The sequence below is a fragment of the Sturnus vulgaris genome, chromosome 8 (genome assembly GCF_052056855.1).
Source record: "Sturnus vulgaris isolate bStuVul1 chromosome 8, bStuVul1.hap1, whole genome shotgun sequence".
NCBI lineage: Eukaryota > Metazoa > Chordata > Aves > Passeriformes > Sturnidae > Sturnus > Sturnus vulgaris.
Window position 1 is genome coordinate 17,882,828 of NC_142250.1, and position 27,538 is coordinate 17,910,365.

Here is a 27,538-nt window from a genome sequence, read left to right on the forward strand (position 1 = left end):
AATACAAATTTGCTCTTACCTTGCTTAACCTTTCTATTTGTCCTGTTCACCACAATTCAAATCCTCTCCCTGATGTGATTATTTTGATTAGCACACATAATGCCACACAAATTCTTCAGCCATTTTAGCAATTGGAACAGAATCAAAACAAAAGAAGGCATTCACACAAAATTACTGCACTGCTTATTACCAGATACAGTTCTAATTTATGTTCCACATTTGGTTAATACAACCCAAACAGTTCAGCTAGTCCTTCTGTTATACTAAAAGCATCTCAGAGTAATGCTCTGACTTTCACACTAACAAATTAAGCATTTCACAAGTTGGAATTGCAGCAATTCTGTTTCACTACAAAAAAAGAAATGAACAAAAGGTGTTAGAGAAGACTGGATTTCAGCTACAAGCTCTTACCAAGCCCCTACCATGGCATTCTTCTTTGTATGTAAAGACAGTTAACTGATAATGCAATGTGGGAAGAATACTTATAAAAAGAGACAAAATTTAAGGAGTTTAACATGACAAATCTGACACTTACAATGCTAATTTAAGCACATATTCACCCCATCTCTGCTGCTATTCATGGAAAAAAAACCTCCCACTATTAGAGATAGTTCCTCTACTAAGGACAAGGCAACCTTACTATTTAAGCAAAGTTTCTTCCTTCCCTTCCACACACATAATCCTTGGTCAAGAATCACAGTTGCTTCTATGTGTACTTGAGAAGCTTTTCCACTCACCACCTCCTCTTTTTCCCTACTCTTCTGCTTCCCCAAAGCACAAGATTTTGCACTAATATTCCCAGCCTTTATTTATGTATATTGCATTACACGTCATCACCTTTTCCATGTATTACTGAAACAAGTGCTGACCACAGTCTTTTACTGTCTATCAAATATTTTGCTCTTTTCCACTGTAAAAGTCACAGGAATTACTAAATTTCAACAAGCTGCTTTTTAACTAATTTTCTCTCTCTCAAATATTTGGCTTCCTGAAGTTTAGCAGATTCCTTAGAGGCCTCTCTCAGCATTTCAGTCATGACACTGGAAAATTATTAATGCCCTCAGAAGTCAGTTTAATCCTATTTAGCAAAATTTCCAAATTAATGTTGACATTCCAAAATTACTATCTGGTCTCACTGACAACTCACTAACACTATGTGTGGTAGTTTTAACTCAATCTGACTTACGTATGAGGAATCACTTCACTTCCATTCCCAAGAATTCCTGCTATTGCTATTTTAGTAGACACTGGACTAGGTAATACCCTTTCAGAGGCTTTACTCTGTATTCAGGTAACAGTTCATCAGTCTCTTGCAGTTTGCATATCTCAAAGGCTACCTCCTTCTCTTTTTGTTCTCCCCAAACCTTGATAGAATATGTCCCTTCTATTCACTTTCTGAGGGCTCTTTACCTAAATTTATCCACCCCCTCATCACTGAGAGTTAAGTATTCCTGGTTCTAGTAACTAAACAGGCCTACAGAAGTCTCTATCCCTCATCACATGAAAATATAAGAAATTTCCTCCTTAACACTATACAGTTTTTTATATTATCATTTTTCTTATTACAATAAGCTCGGTTCCCACATATAAAAAAATATTCTGATTCTGAAGCTCACACTTGCAGAAAAAAAAATCTGCATGGGACTGACAAGGCCCACCTTGACATACTAGTAAGTAGTACCTTTATTTCACATAATGCCTTCTGGTCAAACAGCTGTCACTGAAAAAGCTATCTCAATATTCTTTGCTTCAAAGGATTTAATGAAAAATCCAGAGTCCAATTCTTTATATAGATAAGATTAGCTTCTATAGCCAAAAAACATTAAAAAACCCCAAGATAGTAGGATAAGCTATAAAACCCACTGCCCAACAAGAAGGACTTCAGTCTGCCAAAGTACTACATGAATAAATGTTCTATTAATAAAACTCTTTTGCTACAAGAATAAACCGTGCAAACTTCCTCTGTGCCATACAGGCACTTTAGGCATTGATCATTTGATCAGACAACCAGAAAGCCAAGTTCTCTTTAGCAATATGGAATTTAAGCATTATGGAGAAAAAGGTACCCTGTACAGTTTTTTGCAAAATGCTAAGACAGATTTAGCATCAGAACATTTCTGACCTTTCAGTCGATTTCACAGCCGAGCTGACTGAGGCCAAAATAAAACACAGCATTTAGCTCAAGACATTACAACTAATACATTTGGCAGGGAGTTTCAGAAGGATGCCAGAAAAGCTTGTTTTGAGACATGGTCATAGCACTGTTGTCTCATTGCAGATATGATTTTGGGACTCTGAAGTATCTGGAGACATGGAGCTGCACTGCTCTTACCTATCTGGAGAGGGTCTTTGACAGCCCTCACCCGGAAGAGCTGCTCCCCTCGCTGGAACTCATCTGCACTGCCATTCGCCAAGCACGAGTACAACCTGCAAGACATAAACTGAATGTGTCAGGATCAGTCTGGTTTTGAGAAACTTCACAGTATTATCCTCTTTGCTGACATGGCTTTTGAAAAACCCTTGCTATCTTTAATACAAAGTCTAGGTCTCTCCTGCCATTTCAACATTACAATTCAACCACAAAAATCATTAGTCTCTTCCTAACTGGGTTTGTGCATAGCCACTGGCAGTTCTAGGAATTTCCACCTAAGGCTCTGAAATACAAACTCATTCATAGTCTAAGATTAAGCCCTTTTATAGCACAGTATAGTTCAAGGTCTAATGTTAGCATGCCACAGTTAAAACTCCTTCTAGACTAATTATCTGCATGGTCTTGGGTTTTTTTTGTATCTGTGTTCATCAGAATAATGAGCATACACAACCAGCTGGCTTGCTCTATTCCCTAGCAGGTGATCTTAACATCAGCACTTCTGATGTTACCTCCCCCATATGATACCTGAACCTTAGACAAACATATCTTTCAGCAAGATTCTTTCTAAAAGAGTGCAGTATCACTGTTTTGCAACAAAATTCTAAATGCACAGTTACATGCGCAGACCTCCTATATTAAAAAAGCTTCAGCAAAGCTTAGAGATCTAAAAGCAGAAAATCTTTGCCTATGTAGTCACATAGCTAATGTGGAAACATAAGAAATACAGTCATCTGACTATATCAACTCTGATCACCAATGTATTCAGCAAATTCTGGTTCTCCTATTTACATGAACAACAGGCTTGCACAGCACACTGAGCAAGCCCTCTTTGGCAATTTCTGAACCAAATTTCTGAATCAGTTAAAGCTCTGATTCCAGCAACAGCTTCCAATTGGAAAGATGACTTTGTGAGACTAACATAAGGACAAAACTCTACAAGCTAGCCTACTGCTAGTCAAATTAAAGGGTGCATTTATTTTGCTATCCTTTACACAAAGAACCTAGACATTTACATGGTTTTCCTGGCACATGATGCAAGTCAGCTCACCTCAGAATTAAAACTCCGTGTTACAACATATCACACAATAATCTACCCATGTATTGCAAAAGGCATGTGAGAGCACCACAAAAACACCAAATATACAGGACATCAAAAGGACAGGATTCTCCTCAAGTGAACAGAACCTTTTCTTAAGTATCAGTAAAAAAAGAAATCATATTTATTACCTGATATCCTCCTCATTTTCTGGGAAACTCCAGAAGGCAATTCGAAGTTGCAGTTGTTCAGGCACTGGAGGATAAACTTTCTCCACCACCTCAAATGGAATGTGAAATGCAACCTGTTTTGCAGAGAGTTCCACCAATGGGATCACCAGCCCATCTAGCAATACAAAAAGCAAAACACCATTAGCCATTCAGAGAACAAAACTTGTGAGAGGCTAAAGAGGTCAAGAGGGAGCTCTTCCACACTTTTATCTCACCACATTAAAGACTATTTTTGATGGATAGTAAAAGTCAGCACAGAAATGTTCTGAAGAGTTGTCTCTCAACTCCATGTCTGTTTTCAGCCACTCAAGGCATGGGCACACACCTCAAAAAACCCCCAGTCCTTGGCCAAAAGAGCTGCATCAGCGTAGCAGTTTGCCTCCTGACAAAACTGACACTGCTTAGTTAGACTTAAGGTAACCAAGTATTTCTCATACATTTCTGTTACGATGTGGCAGCAACATCCTGCAAATTCCAGCAGTTTACACAAAGAATTAGAACAACACGTGCACAAGTAGCAACGGAACAGTTATCTAGGAACCTTAGTGTTGACCTTTTCTGACAACATTCAGTATTCAGCTATTTACAAGGTTTTAATTTCAATTACTGCTTGTTGGTTTATTCCCTTCACCACCACCTTTCAGATGATATGTCTTTATACTTCAAGTTCTTTAGAGAAGCCACTGGGAATTCATGTGTCAGTGCAGTGTTGACTACACTAAGCTCATGAGGATCTTAACTGAAGGCAGTAAGAGCTTTATATAAATACATTTAACTATCACCTTTCTACCAAACTAACTCCACTTTTTATGTTTTTACCTGCAGATGAAGATTTCTTCTCATCAGGCTTCTATAGCCTTTATGTTTCTGCTTTGCTCTGACCCAGATTACATTTTATACAAAATACCACACTTGCCTTATCTGAAAGTACATCTCTGCTTTAGTGAGATCACCTCCTGACCCATCACTACAGCAGCCTTGTTTCCCTCATCTTCCAAACCCTGATGCCAAACCCCTAATTGATTCAGTTTCAGATATTCAATGTTATGTCTCTTCACCTCCCTCACGAGCCTCTAAAACACCACTGGAAGCCAGGATGTAAACTAATCTGGCCCTCAGCTTTCCCTCCACACTGGCCTCCAGGCAGCATATCAAAGGAAAACTTCAGCCCTCATGTCAGTAAGCACTTTCTCACCCTCTGCCTAGAGATGCCCTCCAGTCCCAACAGCTGGGAAAGACAGGATAGGAGAGGGCTTTCAAAGTGCATGCACACAGCAAAGCAGCCAACATCTCCTCCAGCACTGTGCAGACCTGACAAATGAAAGGATCACATAAATATGGGAAAACCCCAGTTTAAAAACATCCACATTTATGATTTTTTTTTTTGCAGTGAAATTAGATTCATTAGCCACTATTCCCTTTCCCAGACAGAGTCAGTCTTTACCACCAGAGTTGTTTCTACACCACCACTGATTTTTACTGTTATAGATCCAGTCTGTTTTACAGTTCTATAATCCCATTCACAAATGTGAGAGAAGCAGATGATAAAATAAACAACAATGGAAGAAAACGTGCTCCTTTCTCTACAGCTAGCAGATAAACAAGCTTTTAGCAGAAAAGTAATTTCACTTACACTTTTGACAACCAAAACAGGTGTAAAGCTTTCAAGTCACTAAAAAATATACTGCTTTTAATTAGTCCCCAAAAAGTGTACTGTTTTTAATTAAACATAGTCAAACTAATACCATTCCTGCTGGCATAGTAGTAGTAGATACCAAAGAAAGTTCAAATTGAGGCATTTTCATACTTGAAATTACTCTGAGCAATAAAAGGAGAGGTATTTTGCATGGTTTAAAATGCATTTCCTCTATAGAGGTTCTTTATTCAGTTATCTCATTACACAATACTAGAAAAGAGGTAACACCTAAACAACATCTACAAGGTAAAAGGCTCAAAAAACTACTTCAGTACTGACTGAAACACCTGTCCATTGTTCTGAGAGCTGCAAGCCTTCAGCCTGGATGGTATTCCTTTTTATAAAGATCTGGTGCTGGCTATGAAGGTTAGATTAGAAATGATACTACGTGAAACCTCCTGATCTGCTCCAGCACAAGTCTAGCACAAATCAGCCAGCTTGATTTTAATAACTGCACACAGTTAAGTAAGGTAAGGTTGACTTTGCACTGAACCCATTAACTGATTAATCAGCTGTACTGTTAGTAGTAATGAGCAGGAGACAGGTGGCCAATTATGTGGCATAGCTCAGAGCACACAGCTGAAACATCTTCAGAATAAGGCAAAAGCAGTAAAACCTGGAAGGGAAAAAACCAACAATCTTACTTATAAAATCATGCACCATTCTAAAGTTCAGAATTTTCTATAAGAAAAAATGGAGATGCAAAAAATAGGAACTAACTGAAAAGTAGAAAATAATTTGTCAATCATACTCCAAGTGTGAGTGAATTCACAAGAGCTACCCTGGCATCCATGTAAATGCTAAAATTATGAAGCGAAAGTGCTCTAAGTTTCAAGGGGGTAGTCATCCATGCAGGCAAGGTGAGACAATCCTACCTGCAATATGGCTCAGAGCACCATTAGAGGGTCTTTTACCTTTTTACTCCTGTAAAGTCAGCTAGACAGTCCTACTTTGGTGCTAAAACTGGACTTCAAATATTCTCATCTGAGTCCTAAACAAAGAGATCTATTCAAAAAGTTTATTTCTGGATACACAGTCCTGGGTTAGTGGATTTATACCTACTCATAAGTAGATTTATACCCACTTGTACCAAGAAGTATTATCAATAAAACAGACAAAAGGTACTCTCAGGTTCTATAATAAATATTTTAGCAAGGAAGAAAAAAGGAAGTCTGCTAAAAAAACACAGAAGAAATCACCACAGCTTCTGCTCAGAAAGAAAATATAACTACAGGAAGAAAGACTACAAATTGAATATTTAAAAAAATTTCACAGCAGTGAAGTCAAAGTTGACAAATTCTTGAGATAAAACTATACAAGAGAGAAGATGATTTTAAATTGTGGAGCAAAACTAGCAAGAATCACTATTTGCTCTTGGGAAGCAGACATGACCCAAGAACAAAAAACACATTTCAACTCTTGGAAGAATAGCGTCACAAGTAAAGTATAAACAACCTGAGACAATTCCCACATGTTAAATGACTAAGAAAATCCAGGTCTGGAAGAGATTTTGAGAGGCCACTTAATCTATATCTCCTACCTCAGATGCAAGATCAAGCATATCTGAACTGTTCTGAATAAATCACACCTTATTATTTACTGCCACACAGAACATGCAAAATTGATAAGGACTATCCTGCCCTTTTTGCCACTGTTTTACATGAATTAGAGGTTTGATTTTTACAGTCATTTTGTAACAGCTAAAACTTTAGCATAGATGTAATTATTCCCGCTGGAACAACAACAACAAAACACCTGACCCCAAAACAGCCAACACAAGCTGTGCACACAAACCTGCATTTTCACCAGCAGAACAATTTCTGTGCCAGCAGGACTCACCACAGAGAGGAATGTGTAGCAGTTGCTTAACCTTTCCTATTAGAGGGTAGGCAGTAATAAGTTGCAGCCAACAATTACTCATAAAAACAGATCATGTTCAAAACGAGCTAGCAGTATTCCTTCAGCACAGTAACCAAAAAACAGAGAAGAACTGGCTTGAATAATCAGCAGAACAGGGACCATGAGAAAACCGAAGAGCTATTAAAACACAACAAAGAAAAACCAACTGGGCTAAACACTGAACGTATCTGCTATCAGGTTATTTCCATCGAGTTACTTTCATTTGACACACATCTTACAAGTAAACTATACATACAAGTGAATGAATACAAATACAAGTGAACAAAACTCACCGCAAGAGATAAGACATGGTATAATGATAAACACATTTCTTTCCCTATCTGTAATATTAGAAAAATGGCATGTTAGGCTGCATTATCTTTTCAGAGATGAGTCTATAGCTTTGATTCTATAGCAATCCCTGGTCCCCATCTCACCTTTCCTACTGGCTTCACTCCTAAATGTAACAAGGAGTAACAAAGTAATATAATTACACACAGAACAAGAAGATGAAGAAAATTAAGTGAATCACCTCTGATATCAAAAGCTAAAGTGAGAAGAACAATAAAATTAATAGGAAATATTCAGTCTTGACTGGTGAAGGAGGTATGGGGGGGTGTTACAAAACCTGTTTCACAAAACTGATTTTAAAAATAGTAAATAAGACATTACTTTTTACAGGATTTCCCATGTAGAAAGATAAAACTGTTATTGTAGAATGCACTTACAGCATTTCTGCTTTTTTAATTTAAGCACCTGTCAGTAAAATCCCCTTGGCTTAAGTCAGTGATCCATTGTCTCTCTGATATCCCTTAAAACCCAAACGTGCTGAGAATTCTCAAACAGGCAAGCAAAGGAAGCATTGCATTTAATCATAACACATCTAAATGAAGTATTTGAACAGATTTTTCTTAACTGTTTTCTGTACATTTCCTTCTAAAATTCTGCTGTTGGTTTTAGTTTATTCTCTTGTTCTTTTTTTTCCTTTCTAGAAATTTATTCAGAGTTGATGTTTTTAAGAAGTAGATGCCAGAGAATTACAGTCCTTAGGACTCAAACTTGGCAAGAAATATCAGAAAACTTCACCTTTGTCTTTAATTCTGTAATACTTGAGGGTAAATGCTGTAAATGTACTTTTAAAACAGTCTCCCAAGGTGAACATTGCTAAGTGAAACATAAGCATTTTAATTAAAAATGTACTTGCTATTTCAAATAAATTATATCCAAGGAATTTAGGCGATTGCTCATATTTCCTTTTCTTCTTCTATTTTACCATATAATCAAATCTTATAAAAAGCAACTTGTCTATTAAAAACAGGCAAAATCCATCTCTGAACTGAGGATAAGCCACACAGTAGGTACTAGAAGCATTTTGCAAAAGTCTGAAAATAAGACACTTTCTCTTCCTTTAAAGGTATTTCTAATGCAAAGCACCATCCACAAGGCACGTGAATTTTAGTTCCCTATTTCAAAGAGGTGTTAATTAAGAGCAGAACTGATTAAATGGGTCACAGATACACCACCATCAGTGGGTTTTCTATCACACTAACATTTTGCCTTGGTAAGTCCCAGCCCTACAAAGTCACCAGAATGGGAACATCAGAAGTGTTGAACTAACATCCTTGCAGCCCACATAAGCACTGTGGGTCACAAGACACATCTGTGTCTGCTTGCCGCTCTGTGGCTTTCAAGCACAGATTTGTGAGAGAAGTAGTGAACACTTACTATACAATTTGCCAAATTTCAGGCAACATTATTAAAAAACAGCCCATCTATAATGCACTAGTACATAATACACAGAGATGATGGAATATTAAGAGCATCCTTGAATAGTCTTGGGATTACAATCTTGGGAGTAAATCAGACTAAGTAGAATTAAATTAAGGTTCATGGTTCAGTCACAAACAGGAAAGTTATGTTTTCAAAGAGATAAAGGAAAAGTTCTCCACCTATGTGGAAGAGGCTTTTCAGCTACTCTGTGCCTGTAAGACCTGGAACATATGAAGTACTGAATCACAACCACCAAGCTTCAGAAAAAAACTATAATTAACATAAAAACGCAACTGACATAAACAACATAAATTTAAACATACAAAAGAAAGACAGGTAACATACAAGCACTTAAAACAATTGAACTACTGACCTTTAAACACCCATACCAAAACGGGTCAAAGTTAGGGGAGAGAGGATTTGGAATAAAAGAATGCAACTAAACTGAACAGCATGAGAAACTTCCATTGTAAAGGCTCACAGATGAACTGCTGGAGCAGCTCTGAAGCTCTATCATATAGCAAAAGAAAGATTAGCTACACGTATGCTGAGAGAAGACCATCCAAAGAAGCACATTAGAAAACTAAGGAAAACTTCACTCAAGATGCCCTCTTTCAGGCCTGTATTAAGATTCTTACAATTAGGGATTAATTTCCCTTCAAAAGATTATCAATATGTCAGCGGCATATGATCCCTTCAAATCACACAGCTGGTCTCAGTGGTGTTCAAAGCAAACACACATCATAGACTGCTCCAGCTGGAGCTGCTGGGTGCTCTTACAGCAGCCCAGCAGACACAAGGACTGAGCAGACACCAAGAACAGGTACCACTTTCTTGTCCCAAATACAATGTGAGGGAACAAAGCCAACAGGCAAGCCAAGGGGTGAAGACCCTAAAGCTGAACCAAGACCCTCCTACATCAGAATCTGGCAGCTGAATGGACACAGGGAGCTGCATCTCCACCCAGCCCTAGTCTAGCTTGGCTACATGCAGAATGAAGCATCTGAAAACCAGAAGACACAATGCAATATTCAAATACTGCTCCCAGCCGTCTTCAATTAGCTGTTTTCAATTCCCCTGCTTCCAATGAATAATTCCATGACATTTTGTAGAAAGGGAAAAAACCCACAATGCTCCTTGTAAGAAAAAACAAGCAAACCACAGTATTGCTAAAAAGTGGAAGTTTTTCTTTTACAAGCTGAGGAAGCTAATGAGAAGAATCAAGTTCCTGATTCCCCAACTATTTGTGCAGCATCAGTTAAGAAAATAAGCAACTCCTTTACACTGAAATACTTGCTGTAGGGAGCTATAATAAAGTTTCAGCTATTCCTTTCTCAGATACTACACACTCCAAACCAATTCCCTGCAAAACATCTCAGCATTCACAAAGCCAGCTGCAACAACAAATGGAGAGCAACAGCCTTTGGTGGAATTCCTGTGTGAGTTTTTCACACACTGTGACAGATCAAGAGGGTGAGACAAAACAAGAAAATGGACCAAGTGATGGAGATAGGATGCTACAAATGCTTCTGCTGATTTAGTGTTAATCAAGCTTGCTCAGAACACAGACTAGAGGACTCTCACCTGAGGGCTCCCTTGGTTTTGTTTTCTCTTAATGTTTCTGTATTTTAAAATATCCACATATTTACGACAAGCAAATGATCTCACAAAAGCAGCAAAGACAGGACACTAATGCAACCCTCAAGTATTTCAGGCAATTAGCCACAGGAAAACTCTAAAAATATGGTTTTATCCAAGAGGCTTGTATGGCAGGATGATATTCTCCTCGTGGAAGAATGAAAGTATTTATATACACACACGCACATATACACACTTTTTTTAATAATAAAAACATATTCCTAAAGAGAACTAAGTGACCAACAATTAACAAAATGCTCCAGAGAACAAAGCAAGATTCACTTTGAATCACAGGTACACTAATTTGTTCACAAAAAAACCGAAACAAAAAACTCTCGGGATTGTTTGGTTTTATTTTTCTATCTCTGCAATTCACTCATTAAATATGCACATTAGCCTTCTTACTGCCTGTAAACAGTGCAGAACTCTCAACTAAAAATTTTAGTTTTTTTAAAATTTACGAACTAATCTGCTTCTCTTATTTGCTTTTATCTTTCTCCTTCTCCATTGCTACTACCCCCATAAGCTTACTAACAGCACTAAAACCCTAATGGGATCTGTGTTTACAAGATGCTCTTATACCTCTTATTTCCTCAGCAAGAGTTATGCAACTATCTGATCACATAAACATTTTGCAGCAGTGAAATGACATTGAAAATTATGCCAATGAGTTGCAAATGCAGAAATATAAGACCATGTTGAAAGCAAAAAGAATTTGGGGGAGGCCTACATCAGCCCTAAGCCACACAATGACAATTTTATGTATAAAACAGTGGAAAAGGATGAATAAGCAACATAATTTTTTCATTAGCACTTACTGGATAAGACTAATGAGATTCATAGCCACAAACCATTAAAAATACAGATCCCAGATGGGCAGATTACAGTCCAGAGTTGGAAACTTCACATTTAACTGACAAACTGCAGCAACTATTACTACACAAATTCCATTGCAGACATCACAACATTTTAAGAAGGGCACTTTTTTTAACCCAATGCAAAAGGGGTCATTTTATCACAGGAGGGTGTCCAATTCACCCACAAAGTCTCTGCCAACTGCAGCAAAAGCCATAGCAGAGTCAAATTTCATCTGAATCCGATTTCTGAAAACTGCTTAACACTACATCACAAACAATGTGTAAGTATGTGTAAGTCAAAATATTTCACAGCTCAAATTATTTTTGGTTGCTGGATTTCCCTTCAAAGTGAGAGAAGTATATAATTTGGCTGACAGCATACACATCTCCTGGCATCATGACTTCTGCCTCCAAGATTAAGGTAGTTTAGGAAGCTACAATTAGTTCCTTCTATAAGGCAGGCCTTAATGAACATTAAAATATCAGAAAAACAATACTTGTATTTTATTTGCACACAAGCTCTGTAGACTTGCAGAACACAAATGATTGCAGATTTAGGGAAGTGGGTGGAGGTTTCTTTTCAAGTGTCAGTAGTTTCAAACCTGTTAATGCTTGCAGTTTCCTTCTGCACATTTCTGACAAACCCACTTCACTATGGTTTTCTACATTCGCTCTCTGGATGCACAAAGAGCTAAAAAAAACCCACAACTGAAAAACAACTGACTTAACTTGCTCACCTGTAGAGAAATGACATTACCACTGTGCTAACATCAATCAGAGAGACTGCACCTCAAAACAGTTTTTGCTAACAAACCTGAGCACCTAACAGAGGAAGAATGCCACACTCAGCACAACTACTGCTGTTTCAATATTAGACTGAATGTAAAATATTTTATCTCCAGCTTATTATTTTTAAAGTTACGTCTTTAAGTGTTCCAGTGTCATGCCAACTTCACAAGACAAAAAAAGCCTTAGACAAAAGAAAGCTGGTGAGGTTTTACAGTGGTATGCAATAACTGACCAGAGAACTAAAACTCAGAAGATGCACGATGCAAGATTTCTAACACACTAAGAATTTAAAAAGGCGGGTCTGGAGACTTCTTGCACGCTGAAGAACAGATTTCCCTTCTCTCACAAAAGCTCTCTTCCTTATGTCCTTACAGCATCATAACTACAACATTCTTACTATACTAGAAACCAGATCTCTACAAAGAAGACAACTTTAATAACATCTTCAGAACTACAGTTCAAGGAAAATGCAGAAAGCTACAAGTTACAAAGAATATGTTTGATGAGGGAGGAGAAAAAAAATCCATGATTTGGTTCCATGACTTCAGGACAGAAACACGTGCCAAAACTCTTCCATCACTAACTCGAAGTCCTAAGATCCTATTCACCTATATTTTACGTTCTGCAACAAAAAGATTTTGTTGCAAAGGTGTAAAATGCACCCACAGAAAACATCCGTTCTGAGAAAATGCAAGGACCTCTTCAAACACAACTTAAATCTAGATCAGAAAGGTGTTTTTTCCATTTAATTTTATTGCTAATCCTATAAAGTAACTGTGAAAATCTGCACAAGGCTATGTCGATGAAGCTGGAATATTCTATAGGCTTTTTTTCAACTCTCACCTACTCTAACATCACTGAGATCACAAAACTCTGATACCAGGATTAGGCAGGTAATGCAGCATTCACAAATTGACAATCTCCTCTGAAAATTCAGACAATAAAATCCTAATTTCAAACCTTTCCATTTCCTTCCCTAAAAAAATTAATTCATTTCATAAAAAGAGCAGCCAGGGCAAGCAACCGACAGCTGTTAGAAATCCTAAAATAAACAGTACATTTTTGTAAAGCAAGACAGACAGTGCTACAAAACACTGCATTCATGCCAGTGCTGGCCAAGGTTTCATGACAAATTGGGCAGCTTGCATTCAAAATAACTCTACAGCTGATGGAGCAGATTAGCTCCAGGCAAGTCATTTCCCCTGCACTGTTACTCCTTGGTCTCTCACCCCGTGCAGAAAGAATTCTGCACAACCAGGATTGTGCATTCAGAGCACAGCCATCAAACAGCTCCTGCCTCCTGAAAGCAAGACTCAGTATTACCAGTTATTGCCACTCCTGCCCCACACAAGGTATTTAAATAGCTCAGAATTCAAAATTGTCTCCAGTGGCCTATAACCAAAAAAAAGCTATAAAGACCAACACAAACCAAATATTTTTCTGAATGTAGATGATGGAGCACAAATATAAATCAAAAGTCTGATTCTCAGCTGTGGTGAAGTCAATCTCTATCAAGAATTATTGATATGTTTTCAGACACAAAAGGAAGTCATACAAAACACCATGCAACCTCCACTATTATTGTGCTGTTCTCTACAGCACCATCCTTCATAACCATCCTTAAGTACAACATGCAAAATTAATCTCTAACCAGCTTTTTTCATGTGTCTGAATAAATGCCAGAACAGTATCACTTGGCCTCCAAACAAATGCACTGGCAAACACTGAAGAGCTGCATTTACTGAATATATCAGCATGACATGAGGCCAATTTTTGGGGGGCTGATGGGAAAGTTACTGTCTGAAAAGAATGAAGGATAAGGCATTCTCACCTCTAGAGTAAAAAAAAAGAATTAAACAACAGTCAGGAACTACAAGAAGGTATCACCTCTTAGTATCACCAACTGGAAACCAATAGAGGTTTAAATATCTATTTCATAAACACAAGTAGAAAGAAGTTAGATATCTTAATGCTTTCGAAAAAAATCTTACCTGACTTCCTTCTCTCTCCTTTGGTTTTGTAAACATCTCCCCAAACCTAACCTCAGGTCTGTGGCTTCATGCAAGGTTAGAGAGTTCAATCAGCAGTGTCTTTCAGTTCCAGGGTCTCGCACAGCAATCCCAAGGTGCAGCAGAGCAGTCCCCAGCCAGCCTGAACCCCCCTGCCAGACCAAGCTTTCAGCTGCCCTGCTTTAAACTCTCAGCCCCTAGCAATTACATTTTCTCCCACTCAAGGTATTCATCTGATGATTTGTTAATAACCTATAGCTACACAAAGTCCCTCTTCTAACAAGAAATAAAATCCCTTCCATTTTCCTCACATCACCTGTGGGAGAAAAAAAATGGGCAAGACAAAACTGAGTACCAAGGTACATATGAAGCAAGCAGGCATCGACAGAATATTTACAGAGGAAGGGTTAGTTATAAGCATGTCTGTTATTTTCAGTGCACAAAAATAATACCTAAAGCATCCCTGGAAAACTGTGAGGCACTGATTAAGCACAGTCCATTGCATGAATCTGGCTAGGCAAATGAATAATAACTCCCAAGATCTCCCCAACATTACAAGACTGAAGCAAACTCAAACATCTTCTGAAAATGTCCACAGAACACAGTTCCTATTCATTACTAGGCAGGCAAAACTAACTCCCCTGTCCTTGAGAAAGATGAGCAGCTTAGCTGACCCCATGCACTACTGCTTCAAATGAAAGCAAGTAGTCAATGAAACTTTGAGACATCTTAGGTCAAATACAAGACATGCATGAAAGGCCTAAGTTACAAATATTTTCACCTGGAGCTCTGGTAAACAAATTTACCAGCTACATTTCTTTTTTCCTCCCATCTCAGCATTCACTGACCTAAATATGAGCTAAGAAGTGGAATTACATGCAGTATGCAACAGGAATGGTAAAGAGCTCAGGAGAATTGCTAAATGATGCCCTATAGACTTCACAAATGTATTAGCTTCTCAGAAAAATGGTAATTTCATTTATGCATCTATTGATTACATACTACCTGCAGGACTACCACGAAGCTTCAATGTCAAACCCTGACCAAGTATTTTTACATAGCAATAATTTCCTAGAAGCATGGAACTTGGGCATTCAAGCCATCATCAAGCTATACAATTAGCCTCGAGCATGGATTAACAAGACTTCATGTTGGTGCACTCTCCAAAGGATGAGACAAATGTGATTTTACCATGTAAGAATTCCAGTACAGGGATATATAAAAAGAAAATAAAAATACTAAAGAATCAGTCTCAAGAATCACAACTGGTACACTAAGTCAGGCAAATGGGAGCATAGGCAGGGAACAGTAAACCTGAAACAAGACAGGGACAGATTCCATAAGGCCATACAATACCCAATATTCACAGGTTCAGAAACTTTTCTGTACTTAACCAACAATCTCGTTTTTGTCACACACATTGGCAAGATACCATCAAGAATGGCTCTAATGCACACAGGCATTATTTTAATGAATATCACTAAGAAGGAGTCTAGATGCTATCTCGACTACTTTTATTTTAAGCTTGACTCATTTTTTCTTTCCTTCTGACAGGGGAGACATGCTCAAAGCATCATCTTTAGAGATCTCAAGTCTAACAGAAAAGCCATAATTAACTTTTTCCACTAGTTTATCTGCAGGGGGCTTGGGGGATTGGGGCAATACTAATTACACTTTAAAACATTGGTGTTTTCATATTCCCCATGTTTATCAGTGTTTCTGGATAGCAAATAATGATGACCATCTGCTTAAATTTTTCATCTCTTTGAACAGAGGAAGAAGCCAGAATCACCTGCCCACTGCTGCAATAAGTCACCATGTAAATGTCTTAACTCGGGAGAAAAAAGTACCCCTAGATGTCTTCCTGTAAAGACTCAATCCTTGCAGATAAATCCTGGGTAATATTTCTTTTATCATGCTACCTATTTATATTTTTGTAAAAAAAGAGAAACTTCTTTTTTCATACTCTTTTGGGTCTCTGAGATCCCTCTTGTTCATTCTGTCAATTATGTTCTCACCTCCAGCTTTTCTCCCACAAAGGGACAGGATTTCTTCTGAGGGTAGATATTTTTCTTCCTCCCTCCATCTTATCAATTTATCCTTTCCCTTTCTTTTACATGCCAGTTTTTATCCCACAAGAAAAATAAGCCCTACTATATGTCTCACAGTCACAAGATAAACCTAGAAGACAAAAGAAAGGCAAAAAAAGTAACTGAGACATCAAGAAATAATACTCAGGTCCCCCCACTTGCAGCAGCTGAATGAGGATGTTAAGATTTTGTTTAAAGGCACTACTCCTGCAATCTTTTCTGGTTTCCTCCTTCTGTGGAAATGTCTTAACTTCCAACTTTTTTCTCACACCAGCAGAGATTCAAGCAAATACAAAAAAATGAACACAAGCTTTTTCCAGCTTAAACATGTTCAGCTTTTGCCTAATTGATACTGGTAAATACTGATATCTTCATTTTTCTTAATTTTCTTTTCTTCCAGTAATCTAGAAACACTAATAATGATTCATTGTAGAAGGAATATTTTATTAAAACCAGGTACTTTTCACAGCATTACTTTTCTCAAAATAAGCAATTCCAGAAGATTTTAATTAATAGGTATATTGCAACCTGACAGAGCTCCTTTGTTTCATTCTTTTCAAGGACAGTACGTTTTCAGCTGTATGGAAGCAAATATAGAGGAACTAAAAATAATCAAAACTGCAAAGTTTCCACAATTCTTGCCCATAACGTTTAAAGCACATGGGGAAATGTGGTCAAAGACATCACATTCAGTCTTTTCTGTCAAAAATGCTACACAACTACCCACAGCCTTGCCAGAAATAAAAAAGAAAGAAGAAAAAATGCATCAAAGAACAAACAAATTGTGAAAATAATAAGAATCTTCTGGTTGGTAATCTTACACTTAACTGCTCAAAACTACACAATTTTAGAGGAGACAATGTAAAAATCTGTCATACAGTATTTTGAAATTAGAATCAGTATTTCAAGTATTTTGTACATTACACACCACAGCTGTTTAATATTTAAAAATATAAATTTCTAAATGTAATATTTGAGCTGGTTGACTCATATGTGCTTTGAATTTTACATTTGGAAGGTTTAGAAGAATGTTACAAAACAGGAGGAGGGAAGAAAATGCTTAATACAGATAAAGTGCATTAAAATAAAGTTGAAAAAAATAACTTCTAGCCATGACACTATTTTATATTAGTCTTATAACTGCTCCACAGTCTTATACTCAGATAGCTAATACAAAAAGTTGTTGGTCTAGAAGGAGCAATGAAATTTTAAAGACATTATCCTACTTTAAGAACCAAAGAATAAATAGGTCTTGACTCTTTGTAAATTTTCTTATACAAAAACAAACAAACAAACAAAAGCTTCTAAATCAACTATTGATATTCTAAGTAGAGAAACATTTACTCCAGAAGTTCATTAAATTATGTAAACATCTTTTGAAACTGTACATTCCTTTTTTTCCTCTGGAACCTAGGACACAGAAAATTTAAGAGGAGATGCTCTTTGCTCCTGGTTTATAAGTGGCATAAGAGACACTGTTCAAATCACTGATGTCCATTTCTGTTTCCTCAAGGGTATTGCTGGGGGAGGGAGAGAAGTGGGGTTTTGTGTGTTTGTTTAAAACACTGCAAAACAGAGCTTGACTTCAGAGAGCAGAAAAAGGGCCTGGCCACAAGTCAGCATGTGAGTTCTACTCCCACAACTCACATGCTGAATGATTTTTACTTTGGCTATATTAATTCCTCTAAACAGACTTGCCTAAGTTTGATCAGTTAACTTCTCATTTCTTTCTTTTTCACTAAAGAAATACAGACTGTACAGAAGGTGCTATTTCTCTGTATATAGATTATGCTATGGATTTGTTGCTGTTCCTCAAACTGAACTGGAACTCCAAAATTGTAGACTTGCATATTAAATCACACTTAACTGGTGGGTCTTCAAACATACAGATCATTTCACCATACTATAACTAGAAGCAACACCAAACCAGAGCAAGAGGAGCACAGAATGTGCAAGAGCCCAGCACAATTCATGAAGCTAGGAGGACACCTCCACCTATTGAACAAGCCTGCCTGGCTTCTTCAAACTTCCCATCACTTTGTGAACTCATCAACTCAGGGGAAAAAAATCCCTAACAGGGAGAGGGGGAGATAAAGAAAGAGATAGGAAACAAAGGCAGAGCACAATTCGGAGTCTAGGCTCAAACCTGAACCCCTATCCTTGCTCCCTCAGAGGTAAACATGCCATGGAAAAGAATAACCCCTGTAGCTTCAGTAAGCCTGAAGCTCTTACAAATAGAGCTTCTGTAATCTCTGGTCATTCAGCAACATGGGGATCTCCATAAAGTGAATGGAAAGAGAAAAAAAAAAAAAAAAAAAAACACAAAAAGAAAAATCCATGGAAGCCAGGAAAAAAGATGAGTAGAAAGATGAGACAAACATTTCCCCATAGGAAGGCAAGACATGAAAACAGGCAAAGAACATGCAAGACTTTTTGGGAGAGGAAAAGAAACTTAACTAGAGGGAAAGGCCAAAAAACCACAGGAGAGATAAAACTGGAGTGGCAATTTAAAATCTCATTAGTAAAAAAGTATTTCCTGATAGCTTCTTCATGTGGTTTCTTCAGTACCCATTTCTGAAGAGAGGGATACTCACATTTAATTATCTCAGAAAGGCACAGGAAAATGCAAATGAAGAGACAAATATCTGAGAATCATTCTCAATTTGTCCATCAATTTGTCCATCTTCCAAAAGACAGAGGTATTAATGCATTGTGAAACCACTCTTTTTTAGAGACAGCTTCTGAAATCTGCATCCCAGGTCTGAAACCAAGCTCTTCATCACGCCCATCAGTCTTGACAAACCACTGTCTACGCAGCTTCTCTGCAGTGTCTTCAGCAGCGATGAACCAATGTCCCCTTTATACCTTGTATTTATTACAAGGCAATAAGTCCCTTCCTCAATTGGAAGTTTTGCTTCTGCTCCACATTAAATGAACATCATCACCAACTAGGGATGAGAGTACAAAAGTAGGTGAAATTCATTTACTAGGGTGAGAAAATATAGAGAAACCTATCTTCTGCTAGCAGCTAAGCCCTAACTTTCACATTACCTTTGCTCTTTGGACAGTTGATCCCTGCTTATTTCACAACCATTTTTATCTTCTCATCAACATTTATATCTTTAGAAGTCTGTTGCTTCTATAAAGAAACTCACTAGGGAACCATATAACACCTTTGTTCAACAGCTACTGTTTTGGCATTTTACTAATGAAGTTGGATATACTATAACAGATATATTTGAGGTACAGCAGATTTGTCATGTGTTGTATTAAATTATAAAACACAACCAACAAGACATATCACACCTGTACCCCCCCAGAAGTGTGAGTTGACTCCATAATCTCCCTCTTAATAGCAGAAGCACAAATAAAACAGAAAAACACCCAGTTGTAATATACACCAATGACCAGTAACAAAACAGCAGCAAACCAGAGTCCCCATTTCAAGCTTCACTAGGCTCAAAGAGTGGACACACTTTGGGATGACACCAGCATTCTCCTCTGATAATACCAAGTGTCTGAAGAACACAGTATCAATTTGAAAGAGACTAAACATTCCTCCTGCTGTTTTCGGAACTTACAGCTTGAACAAGGGTTAACTTGAATTTCTTAGTTACTGGCAAGCCTGAGGAAGAAGCAGTGCCATTATGCCATTTATTCTTTTCCTGTATAAATTAATGAAAATCAGTCACTGTTATTTCACCAGCACAGACACTGCTCAGACTCTGATCTCTAAACTGGTCAGATCTTCACCTCAGGCTCTGTATATTCCCTGCCAATGATTTTCTCTATACAACTTGAAGTTTGGAGGCACTGTGGCCAAAACTTCATATTGTGGGTGCTCCTAACAGTTTGAAAGAACAAAAACTCTCTAGGGCTGGATCATGAGAACATTTTCTAAGAGAACACTACCTGCATCATTTCCTAGTCAAGTCTGAGGGGGTTTTGCAATACAGTATAGAATAGTTCAAGCTTACAGCAAAGAAAAAGAAAAAACTCAAGTTTTCTCACTACTGAATACAGACTCAACACAACTCACCAGCACATTTCCAACCAAATCCACCGTGAATGAATAAATATAAAAATGAGTAAATATATTATGAAGGCACTATTTAACAATCCTACAGTATTAATGCCAGCTTCTTATATGTTTGGCAAAAATTTATGCTACAGGAACTGTGCAACGAAGGACTAAGGGTGGGAAAGAGCTTAGAAGCTTTCAGGAAGAAACAAAGGTACAGTGGGTTTGAAGACATAATGAGTATGAGTACTTGAACTTATTCTCAAAAATTCTATCACAAAAATACTTATGTGAAGATAACAGATGATAAAACATTTCAGAAAGACTACACTTACTTGAATTACTAATGAAAAATACAACTGCTTTAAAAAGCGAGCAAGGCTTGAGAGGATCATAATGGCTCCTGGGAAAGAACAGACTGTCCAGAAAAGCAGAGAAAAGGCAGGTGGGTTAGGCATTCATTAGTAGAAGGGTAGCAAATTGGTGGAATGTAATTTGATATGTAAGAAAAAGAGCTGGAGTTAAAACCAGCTTTAAGAACCATATAGTTCTGAACACACTGCAAGGACATTGCATTTCCAAATATCCAATCACCTTAACTTCAGAGCAGAATCCTCTGTCTGCTTGTGCAGAGAAAGCCTCTAATCAATGATGTATACAGGTAATGACTGGCCAAAGATCACTCAGAAGCATTACACCACTCAAAATTAAAAACACAAGGGGCAAAGCAAGCAATCAAGGCAGTTAACCAGGGAACAAGGCATTCATAAAACAAACATTCAAAATCATCACAGGACTCCCAGCACTCCCAAAACTGACAGGTTTCCTCCAGGATTTCAGTGCAGGTGAATTAGTTGAGATTAAGAGTTGTTTCAAAACCTAAGGGCGTCCATGAAGTAGACACAATGCATTTCTTCTTCACACTGGCAATTCTACACTTAAGGAGAAAATTCCTTTCAAGGGTGTAATATAAAACGTAATAAGAGGACTTTAGCATAACAGAAATTAAATGCAAGAAAAATTAACCAATCACAATTCTGTTTTTCTGATGTAACTACTCAAGATAGCTGATTTTATAAAGAAATCGGTTCCAAGGATTATGTTAGAGAAACTCAAACATTTCTCTCCCCCTTCCATCATCTTTCTAGCAAACCAATGGGGTGATTCACAAACAAGTGAATAACTCATCTTTTTGGCAACCCTCTGTAGTGAATACTGTGTATATTTGCAACAAGCTATCCCAAACCTTATTATGACATTTCCAGTAAGCATGACAGTAATATTTAAGATACACAAGAAGAAAATAAAAACTTGCAAAAAATAAGAAAGCCATAAATGGTGTGCATGCAAGCAGTTTGTTTGTTTAAGAGTCAGCAACAGCACTTCCATCAGTCTTAGGGGGATTCTCTTCGAACCAATTAATGAAGAATTAGACACTGACAAGGACGAACTAAAAACAATTGAAAAAGCTAGAAATCCTTTCTATTACATAATTTGTCTGACTTAATTCCACACCAAAACACAGGCTGAACTCCAAACTGGAGGAAAAGACTAAGAGAATATAGTTCCTCTTGTTTCTTCTTAACATTTAACAGAAGTACCCAGTGTCTGACTTCACTTTTTGTTTGCATAGGCAACAGTAAAATGGCAAACTGTGGAAACAAAAACACACAGCTCAATTTTGAACTATCACATTTGAAATCACTACAAGCGACAACTTCAGGACCCAGCAAGTTCTTCGTTTTCTGACTTAAAAACACTGTCAAGAAGAGGTATTAAAAACAACAAAACTGCTACAGGAGTTCTGAAATCCAAGGAGATTCCAGACAATGACAGATCTCACGTCAGACCAGACTTACTGGCAACACAACTGTATAAAGTCCCTGCAAGTGTTCCACACTGGTAGTATCACACGCGACTTCGCAGTGTGAATAAATAATTTTTTAGGCTGTAAATCCACATTCACATTCTTCTAAAAATAACTCTGACCAGAGCCTAGGAATTGCCAGCAAGGGCCTTGAAAGAGGCAAATGTCCCCTTCAAAACGTCCCTCCTGTTAAAATAAGACTCTCATACAAAGTAATTAGGTGTCCACAGATAAAACCTGAAATATATGAACCAAGTATAAGCAATAAAAGCCTTGCCTATGCAAGTCTGCAGACTCCAGAACAGCAACACCTCAATATGGTGTAAGTATTACAATTACCACAACGTCAGCTGTTGTGTTTTACATGTCAGACAAGAGCCCGAAGATTGCAAATATGCACTATTACTGAAGTGTCTTTTCCTTTTGATGCAACAAGTGGGTGCCAGCAGAGAGAGCAACTGCTGCTTGATTTAATTCGCTCAAGAGAGCTCAAAGAACTAGGTCAAGACCCAGAAGAACATGCACTCATACACTGAGCCAGTAGTGAAAAGTTGGCTAAAAGCATCTAGAAGTTGAAAAAAAAATATTACCATTGCAAACATCAATCTGACTTGCAGAGCCATACAAATCAATTCCACATATCTCTGCCAAACTAAAGATGTCTTTATTTTCCACACCAATATATTTTTAAAAATTCAGTTCCTTTCCAGCAAGCGAACACGTGCAACAAGACTTAATACAAAACATGAGATAAAATACATTTATATGCTTTGCCCTATGCTTATTTCTACATCTCAGGACTCACAGCTTTTAAAAAGGCCAACACTGTTCCCTTTCTTTACAGCAGTAAAATTTAAAACTTAATCTGCTCCGGAAAGCCTATGGTTAATGCAAAGTGTACTTTATGGTACCAAGCTAGTGAAAACTGAACATTTGTCCATAGCACAACATGGCCAGATTTCAATTCAATTCAATATAAATTGCATTCTCTGCTCATGTAAGGGCAATATTCAGAAGAGAATAAAGTTTTGCAGTTACAGACAAGGAGATACCGATGAGGCAGGTGATGGTTACAAAGATCAGCAATAACAAGAAAAGTACTGACACTGGCCTAAAGATAAAAGGAAAAGTAGAAAGAGTTTGTGTAATCTCTGTTAACTGTGTTTCTGGCTCCGCTTAGTGCAAACATCACCTCAATTCCAGGGTCATGATACGGTAGAATGATAGAGAAATTAAGTTTTGTTAAAAAAAAAAAAAAAAAAAAATCAAGCAAAGAGATAATAGCTCTATGTTAATTAAAAATTAAATTCAATTGCCAATGTTACCTATTTTGCTGTCTGTTAATAAATATAAATTACTATCAGCAGAAAGGAAATAAAACAACTCTTGAAGCAGGCACTGTTGTTTGCCGACTTCCTTTGTGACAGTGTTAAGGCCCTTTTGCTCCACTGTTGCAAAAGAAAGAGCTAATTTACTAGAAAAACGAGAAATGCCAAGAATCAGACAAGGAAAATGGACTGCTCTATACAATGATGGCTTTACATGAGTAGCTTTATAGGAGTAACAAAAACCTCTATGAAACCTTAGTGTACTTCAATCAAAGCATGTGGGAACCAGCCAAGTCTGCAGTTTTTTTATAGAAAGCAGTTTTCATATTTCCAAGAGCAATCCCACAGAATCTACCCAGAAGAGCAGCACCACACCACTACGAGTGCACCCAGGTGAAAACTCACCTAAAAGACAGCTCTGTCTGAAGAACTCCAGTGAACTTATAATTTCAATCTTTGGCCAAAGAAGTATCCCGACAATGAATGCTACATAGCAGTTCTCTCTGCTGCTCTGACTTTCCTTCTGCAGATCTCCTCACCTACCACCCTCCCCTTGCCCAACAGCTTCCACAAAGAGCATCCCAATGCAAACGGGGGACCTCACCTTTCATTTTGACAGTGGGGGAATTGGGTCCAGCCGATTGTTTCCTCCATCCTCTCCAGTTCTGGCAAAGGCTCTCCGCCTCAGAGATGAAGGAACAAAGAGAGTCTTCTTCAAAGCGATCGGAGTCTTCAAATGAAAACCTCTCCCCGTCCTCCCACTCTGCGAACATGAGTTCCATCACATCCGACAGGCGACGAGAGGGAAAAGAAGAAAGACCGGAACAGCACTGCTCACTTTTAACAGGTGAATGGACTTGAGGGCTCTTGCAGTACTTAAAATCTCGGTTTTGATTTGATCCCCATAGTACAGTACCAGGAAAAAACAAAGTCAGCGCTGTCTGAGATGGGAGAAGCAGGAAATAACTAAAGGGTAGCTGGTAAAAATTCCGTGGGCAAAAAAAAAGTTCTTTAAAAGTTAAAAAATGCTTATGTCCACAGAATGTACTTGAGGCGGAGGGGGCTGGTTAGTCCATGAGAGCTGCCTCCATGCGGGACAGGTGCCTGCCGGGAAGACGGAGGGTCCGAAGGCTCCCGGCGCTGCAGGACGAGGGAAGGGGCCGGCTTCCTCCTCCGGGGCTCCCGCGGGGGGGCCGCCGGTGCCTGTGCGCAGGGCCGGGTCTCCCTGAGGTTGTGCTTGTCTCACTCCCGGCGCAGGAACCGAGGGGAGGGCAGGGGCACCGGCGGGGGCTGGGGGGGGGGGAACAACTTCCCTCCCGCTCGCGGGGGCTTAAAAACGGCCCGGTGGGGCCGGAGCGCCCGCGGAGGGCCGGCGCGACCTCCTGGCTGCTCGTCACGGGCACCGGCACCGACACCGGCGCGGGCGGGCAGGCGGCGGCTCCGGCCTCAGGGGGGCGCGGGCGGCGGCCGGCGGGGAGCGCCCGGCGCTGGTCCCGGCGGGCAGGGCGGGGGTAGCCCGTCGCCGCTCTGGTCACGGTGGCCCCGCGGTGTCTCTATGAGCCCATGGCCGGCGGGCCCCGCTGGACCCGGCGCGGCCCCGGCGGTTCGCGGCCCCGGCGGGTCCCGTCCCTGCCCGGCGCGGGCACCAAGATGGCTCCGCGCTTCCCAGCTTCACCTGCGACACCCCCCGCCAGCTGAGCGCCGCTTCCGCCGCCGCGCTTCCGGCTTCCGCCGCGCGGGGCATGCCGGGCCGGATTGCTGCTCCCCACCCGGCGATGCCGGAGAAGGAGCCTGAGCGTCCCCAGGGACCGGCCGGGGCTCGGCTGGCGCCTGCCCGCCGCCGCACAGCCAGCGGGGCGCTTGGAGTGGCCGTCATACAACAAAAACCTGTGTGTTGTGCCTGCCCGCACCGCCACAGGCAGCGGTGCTAAAATGTGGGGGTTACCCCGGAACGCACCGAAGAGTTGCGTGTGGTAGAAATCACTCAGCTGGGACCGCTTGATTGGAAATTAAAGAAATATACGAGTTCTCAGTAACATGTTCTATTAGACGAAAAACAGTAGGAAAGAATATCAAGGGGAAAAAGGAAATAAAGTGAGAGGACAGTGGCTCGAGTAAATCCCGTTCAAGTGCAATGCCCGCCTTCCTTCGGCCGAGAGCCCCTGGCTCTGAGCTGCTGAACAACTCCAAAATTCAAACACAGGAGATAACTCCCGTGCCAGCCCCATGAGGAGTTGCATAGGCTAGCTAAGGTCTTCCTACCTTACCCACTCTGAAAGCAGCAGAGGTTACGTTCTTTTGTTTGGTTGGGTTTGGTTTTTTTTTTCTAATTATATTTCTTGGAGTTCTTCTAGCTCATAGCTCCGTTGAGAGAGTTGTCTGGTAAAATACCAAAGGGTAAATTTGCTCTTTGAGTACATGGCAGCCAAACAGCTGGATCTACATCTCCCTCTCTGTGTTTGTACAAGGGGAAAAGCAAATGACAAGGGGAAAAAAAAACAGCTAGAGAAAAAAGAATGACATACTAAGAAATGGTAAATGTAGAGCTGAGAGAAACTGAATTGCATCTGGAAGCACTATTTTCCTCATCTCATTCTAGTCCTTGATCCAAAAAATTATATTAATTGATGAGTCCTCACAGAGGGTCCTAAGCAATGCACCTTGGATCTTAAAGGAAACTTCCTAAGTGGTTTGTCCTTACAAACATAATGCTTCCCAGTTTAAGATTTTGAACACCAAGATGCATTACTGCAGTGTCCATCAGCTGTAAGAGGTATGGTCCCTCACAGAAATGTCAGATCCTTCAGTGCCACCAAGGCAGACATCTCACAAGTGCACTGGGCAGGGAGGCACAGCACCGGGTGAGCCAGCCCCAGGCCACAGCACAGCATGCCAAGTTATGGCTCGTGTGCTGCCTAATGCCACACTAAAATTGTCCTGTGCTGATGCCTGACCCATCAAATCTGTACTGCCAAATAACCTGTAAGAGCATGATGCCAGCAGTAATTCAGGAGAGAGACTCACCTGCCTGATAATGGGAATTCTGGTGGGTTGCATCAATGTGAGTCAAAGGCATTGCAGAGAATCTCTACCACGTGAGAAAGCAAAGATGCACAAAGGCATTGTAATACTTGGTGCAGTGTTGCATTAAAGAAGGATTTCACCTTAGGAAAGGTGTTTCCCTAGTGAGAAAAAAGCATTTAGAAAACTAGGAATTTCAAAGACTAAAAAAATACAGCTGAATTTTTGAAGAGTATTTTCATGGAAAAAAAAAAAAGTGTCCAAGGAGTGAAGAGGTAACTGCAGGTGAAATTCAGCACCCTGACTCAGATATTGTGGCACTTGAAATGACAGAAATAGTCAGGGAGAAACAGGGATGCCATAAGGCTGCTGCTGCTCACCAACATCTTTTGACAACTTTATGTCCAACACAGCATTGTTAGGTTTTACCTAAATCCAGTAGAGAATACATATTGCATCAAGAAAGGGCAGAGGACAGGAGGAATATTAGACAGTACTAATTATAAGGGCAATTCAGTACATTGTGTTTGATTCCATTAAATTGTAACAATCCTCACTCCCATTCCTCCTTCTTCCAGCTTTGGAATACCACAAGTTATGGAGATTTCCAAAGAAATCTTGCTTTCAGTTTCTTAAACATCACAGGCTGAAAGCATGGAAGAGGCGATGAAAATAACAAGACAAGCAAAGCAGAGTGAATATTTGCACTTTCATCTTAGTGCATTTCAAGACCCTGTAAAAATGTGTCTTCTGACTTGTGCAGACCAGGTCTGGATGTGTTGTTGCCCTGGCCACCATGAGGGAGTGCAGGTGTGAGTGCTTCGCTTCTCCTTGTCCTCGTGGCTTGGAAAGGCACACAAGTTCATAAACACTCATCCATTTTTTCCCAGCCAACTTATTGCATGCGAGAGACATG

General features: G+C 39.4%; 1 protein-coding gene across 1 annotated transcript in view; it reads right to left on the reverse strand.

Annotated features, from left to right (window-relative positions):
- Positions 1 to 24,825, reverse strand: part of ZSWIM8 (zinc finger SWIM-type containing 8) — a 54,301-nt gene extending 29,476 nt beyond the window's left edge. Inside the window, exons 1-3 of the mRNA XM_014879937.2 lie at positions 24,206 to 24,825; positions 3,599 to 3,752; positions 2,333 to 2,427 (exon numbers count right to left, since the gene is read on the reverse strand). Of these exons, the coding sequence (XP_014735423.1) occupies positions 2,333 to 2,427; positions 3,599 to 3,752; positions 24,206 to 24,383 (427 nt within the window). The 5' untranslated portion in view covers positions 24,384 to 24,825. The remainder of the gene's footprint in view (positions 1 to 2,332; positions 2,428 to 3,598; positions 3,753 to 24,205) is intronic.
- Between the last annotated feature and the right edge of the window lie 2,713 nt (positions 24,826 to 27,538).